The sequence below is a fragment of the Cryptomeria japonica genome, chromosome 4 (assembly GCF_030272615.1).
Source record: "Cryptomeria japonica chromosome 4, Sugi_1.0, whole genome shotgun sequence".
NCBI classification, from domain to species: Eukaryota; Viridiplantae; Streptophyta; class Pinopsida; order Cupressales; family Cupressaceae; genus Cryptomeria; species Cryptomeria japonica.
In genome coordinates this window covers 533,283,226-533,289,204 of record NC_081408.1, presented here as the reverse complement: position 1 = coordinate 533,289,204, position 5,979 = coordinate 533,283,226, and the positions used below count along the sequence as shown (strand labels likewise).

Here is a 5,979-nt window from a genome sequence, read left to right as displayed (position 1 = left end):
GCAATTTTTCAAATCTATGAAGTGACTTGTTGTGACCAAATCTAAATTTTTGACTGTTTTTCATGACAAGAGGACACAATGTTGATGAGGACTCAATGTTTGCAAGTGTTTAGACTCAAAATGACTCAAAGAAAGTGTGTTGTTTGATGTAAAAATGTTTTTCTTACACTTGAAGACACAAAAAACACAATGTTTTAATGTTTGGTCTTGAATGTTTGATTGTTCAAAATAAGACAAGCACAATTCTTATGGTTGGCCAAGACAATAGTTGTCGATTCCCACATGAGGCTATGCTATTCGGAGTGGATACTTAGATGCTTGACCCCACTGGCTCCACCCTCGACACTCGCTTCTTGGGCCAATCAAGCATCAGTCCTCATGGTGAACTTTATATCTCTACTAAGAACCGTATGTGTGTGGACCACTCCAGAGGTCCGACCTCCTGCCCCAACAACCAGAAGGATTTTGGCTTCTAAAATAAAAAGATGCTAGTAAGGGCATTCACTCGTGAGTCCATACATGCAGCACTTTCAGCTCTATAAATACAGAAGACTCCCAACTGGTAGGGGTTACGCTCTACAATTGATCAAATAAATTTGATCAAACGGATTTATGGGGAGACATAGTGTCGGTATGAACTAATCAGCACACGTTATTCATAGTTTTCACCATCGATACAGTTTTTTATAGTGGTTCAGAAGAGGTGGGTTTTCCTCGCTACCACTTGGGTTGTTCTCTCCTCACTAGTAGTCCTAATGACCACACGGGGAGACAGACCCTCTAAAGATGAAATAAAAAGAGCCTATTGCCCAAGACACAAAAGACACTGGTTCAATTTTAGTGCACAAATTGAAGTGTTTGCTAGTCTATGAAGATAAGGCACACAATAAAGATCAAAAACCCTTGCCAAGGTCCTGCAACAAAGATCTATTAGTAGTTTGGATTGTTTCAAATGATCACACCTTCCAGCAAGCACACAAGTTAGGTAAATTTTAGATCCAAAAGACTTTGTAAAATAGGGGCCTTCAACAAAATGATTTTTCTTTCAAAACAAGTTGCACCAATTTTGTTAGATCTAAAGATGTTAGCTTAATATAAACTAGATCTAAAATCTGAATGTCGAAAAACCAAATCAAAGAAGTCAAAATGCAACAGCTGAACACAGACGCGGTTATAAGTAACACAAATGCAATATAAATGTGCAGACGCGGATGGATCTGACATAGACGCAATTCCTGAACACAGATGCGGTTCCTAGACACAGACGCGTTAGAAGGCCTCACAGACGTGAATAGGGAACACAAACGCGTTTCTTGGAATCTGCAAAAAAAAAAAATGTTGAAGGTGCAAACGCGATTCCAGATGTCACAGACGCGACAAAAAATCAAAAATGTGATCTGAATGTACGCAGACACGAAAATATCAAAATGTTGTCGTAAATGCCGGATCTACAACTTAAAAACACAAAATCTACAACAAAAGATATTAAATGCAAAAGGGACAAGAGTCCCATCGGGCGTGCCAAAATGTATATGGGGAAAATGGATAACAACAATATTGAAAGACTAAATCAATTCAACCACAAAACCCTAGCCTAGCAACAACAAAGATCCACCATAACATATGAAGATTACCTAAAACAATGCAAATCAAATGAAATCACAAAGATTATACCATCGCATGTCCAATAGGGTTTGAATCTCCATTCTTCCTATCTCCATTGATCTTGCTTGATATATTTGCTCTCAGATTTTTTATGTGCACAAGAGCTCGACAAAGAACGGAAATGTGGTTGTAAGTAGGATCGTATATGAAAGATCAAATGATAGGATGCTTGATTAGAATGTATATGTCCCGGGGCTTGATAATGAAGGAAGCATATCCTTATATAGAAGACACTATAAGAAAATGGAGGGATAAGATTGAGAGGTGTAAAAGATAAATGGTCGGCTATGATTAGAGGGTAGGTAAAAGAAATAAGAAAATAATGAGAGGGTAGGTAGTGTATGAATTAAGAGATGAATGACATATGTCATAGGTAGAAAAGGTTAATGAATTAATTAAATAAATAAAGATTTATTTAATTAATAGAGGAAGTGGGATCTTATTTAATTTAGGAAAAGGACAATTTAAATAAATAAATATATTTATTTAAATGAGAAATAAGGCTAGAAGAGGGTAAATGAATTAATTAAATAAATAAAGATTTATTCAATTAATAGAAAAATTAGGCTAAAATAATTAAATAAATAAAGATCAATTAATAAGAGGTAAATAAATAAAGATCAATTAATAAAGAATTAGGCTCGAAAAAAATCAAATGAATGATGACGATATGATGAAGAATTAAGAGGTAATTTGTTGTGAAAATTTTCCATTTTGAGCGCTTAAGGATGATAATAATAAATTTTATTAAACAAAATAAATCGATAATTAGACAAGGAAGTTACTAATTTGATAAATAAGTTTATTTGCAAGAGGATAAGTATGGATTAATTGATTTACTTAATGAGTTTCTAATGAAGAATTTGCTAAGTTGAAGAATGAGTTAACTAATCAAGAAGAAATAAGAGGATAGTTATAATTTATTTAAATAAATAATTAACTAAATCACAATAATTATTATTATAAAATACGTAAATATAAAAATAAGTTACATATTTTTTTTTTTAAATCAAAACTATAAGACAATATAAAAAAAGTACTTTAGATAAAAATAAAGTAAACAATATAATCAAATAAAATAAAAAGTTATATATAAAATAAATAAGTAAAAAATATAGATAGAATTCTACTATTTGAATTATTAATATATTAACATAAAATAAAATAACTCTAACACAATATCTTTATTTTTTTAAATAAATAAATTGAAGACATCTACATAAGTATATAAATTAATAAACCAACAAAATAAATTATATTTTATATAATTCAAAAAATATTATAATAAAGAAACACTAGAGGGCACCTAGTCAGCATTCATAACGGACAATTTTTTTTTATGTGGCCGTCCTTCAATGCCCACTCATCCCCACACCCAGGTGGTGGTGTGAATTATCTTAATAATAGTTAGCTATATACTATTCCTTGTTATGGGCAAATTCATAATTCGTTTGTTATGGGCAAATTCATAATTTTGGAACCAACCATTGGGTGAATGAAACCCAATATATAGATCGGTTGCATAGGTGGTAAAGACTTCTCAGATTCGAAAATATAGAATACCAAATTTCTTCTTACTCAGAATGAGACAAACTTTTTGAAGAACCTAATCTATTCGATTTGCTAATAAATGTGAGATGATTTGGATACAATAACATAGTTGTATGAACAACTTAAAGTTGCATAAATTTCTGAACTGCGAACATCACTCAAAAGGCTTAATCAAGCAAGAGCATGGATTGTGTTACAAAGGAAAAAAGTCCAGCAAGATCTTGGAATGCGTTAAAAGGAAGACAGGTGACGGTCCGTACAATGTAATAATGTGTTATTAAAAACAATTATTTGTCAGAGGTTAATTGGCAACATAGTAACAACACTATAATAAACAGGGAAATAATAAATCAGGGGGGCTGAATATAAATATCTCACTTATTCACAGGAATGCTCTGAGAATTCCTGAAAACATTGTTAGGGTCAAATTTGGTCTTTACCTTCACCAATCTGTCGAAATTGCCTCCGAAATACTTTTCACCCCAAGCTCTTGCCTCTGCCACGCTAGCTGTTCCATTAACAGCTGTGCCCAAGTCCAGATCTAAATAGTTCACATAGGCACCCCTTGGATTTTTGGATACATGAGGAGTCATGTATGTGTAAAATCTTCGGATCCAATCGATGAAGCCCGAATCCTTGCTGCTATCACTCCACGTAACTTGATATTGTATGTTGTACAAATATCCTTTCCTGTGGGGAAATGGAATCTCCCACGATGGTATCTCGTACATTCTTCCACCCAGCGGAGCAAAAATAACATAACCGTTAAGCTCCTCTTCCAGGAACTTCCATGCGCCCTCCAACCCCGATGGCGATATGGGGCTCGATACAAAATCAGATTTTGCTTTGAAGTAGTTTTTGCCGGAATTGGTCCTGTTAGCCAGCTGGCTCGTACTGGTATATGCGGTGTAAGATATTGAGCCTATCCAGTCCGTCTCCTCGCAATCGCCAGCAACGATTCCCATTTCGGGGAAACTTTCGTTAGCCACTTTGAGCAGCTGATCGAGGGGGCCGAGATACATTCCATTGAAGGTGAGCGTCACGTCCTTCTCGCCACTTTGCAATTGGGTGCCTGATATGACGGTGCGAATAAAAAAATCCCGTTCCAAATAAGGTGCAATGGATTGCCACCGATAGACCAGGTCGGTCACCTTACTTCGCCCCGTTCTGTGCACATTGAAAACCGTTACTTTGCGAGGCACACTCACCAACCGGACTTTCCATGCAACGACGACTCCCCAGCTGCCTCCACTTCCGCCTCGGAGGGCCCAAAAGAGATCTTCTCCCATGCTCTTTCTGTCCAACAACTTACCATTTGCGTCCACAAGCACCGCATCGATGATGTTGTCGGCGGCGAGCCCGTATTTCCTGGAGAGCAAACTCATTCCGCCGCCACTGAAATGGCCGCCCGTGCCCATCGTAGGACACACTCCCGCAGGGAAGCCGTAGTCTGTTGTAACGCCTGCAATGGCGGAGTACAGCTGTCCAACCGTTGCTCCCGCCTCTGCCCACGCTGTTTTCGACTTCATGTCGACCGTAACATGGTCGAAATTGATGAGGTCGATGATAGCGAAATTGGGAGAGTCGGAAGTCGAGGAGAGACCTTCGTAGCTGTGCCCTCCGCTCCGCACAACGATCTGCCAGCCGTGTTGGATGCAGCACCGCACCGAGTCTACCACTTGTTCTCTCTTGTATGGCAGAATCAACACGTATGGTTTGCGCACGCTTGGTTCTGTATACCTCAGGTTTTGCAGAGAAAACCTCAAGAGAGAATCGTATGCAGAGGAAGAATTAGAAGTCGTCACGTTTGTAATGCCCTTTTGTTGAAGGCACGATATGAGCCCCTGCCCATCTTGCGCAGATGCGCAGATGCTCAATAGAAGCAATGCGGTGCACAACGAGATAATCCTCAACGAGGCCATGGTTATGGAGAACTTCTATTCCTCCGTTCTATATTTATAGCTCGCCTGCGGGGTCAAGTGTTTTGAACGTTTATTTCTCATCTTTGACTAAATAGAGGAGCCGCCTGCTGTTTTGGCTTATCTAGAATAATAATTAGGCGTGGACTTTGAAAAATGCAATTCTCTCGAAGAGGTGCGCCCACTCTCTTTGACGATAAGTATGTGGATCTGGCAGAATGGTCATTCGATGGCAGCTGTTATTTTGCTAGTTCTTTATCACCGGTAAAACAAACCAATATTAGTTCGCTGCAAAACAATTTTGTTAAATTTGAGATGTGGTTCAAATTATAATTGAAATATTGTTAGCATAAAAAATTGCTTCTCCTTACGGAAGCCAAGTCAAATACGCAATGAGAAAAGTATATGTTACACTCTCTTCTTAGTGCAGTGGCCCACGTTGTAGAGTATCGGTGTTCAAATTGATTAATTTGTACAAAGAAGAATTTTCTCCATACCATATCTCTATATAACCTTTTAGTATAATGTCTCATAAGGATAAGATGATTGCCACATTATTTTTCAAAAGAATGTTAGGTTTGTTAGGTTGTTAATGATTATCATCATCATCATCCTAGAGTTATGGTAAGGAGGGGAGGATTATTAGGTTGTAGATAAGATTTTTATGGATTATCTAATGAAAGATTTAGGATGTGATATCCAAGGATTATGTAGCATACGAATTATGTTTTTTATCTAAGATATAGATTGGATAATGCTTTGTAGGCATTTGTGTCATACTTGATGGTGCATGGATAATAACTATATGTGTCAAGAGTTTAACAATTTAACATATTTTATATGT

General features: G+C 37.0%; 1 protein-coding gene across 1 annotated transcript; it reads right to left on the bottom strand.

Moving 5' to 3' along the window:
* Positions 1-3,290: 3,290 nt before the first annotated feature.
* LOC131044108 (berberine bridge enzyme-like D-2) lies at positions 3,291-5,138 on the bottom strand. Its single transcript, XM_057977358.2, has one exon. It carries the CDS (start codon positions 5,136-5,138, stop codon positions 3,591-3,593), a length of 1,548 nt encoding a protein of 515 aa, XP_057833341.1. The 3' UTR covers positions 3,291-3,590.
* Between the last annotated feature and the right edge of the window lie 841 nt (positions 5,139-5,979).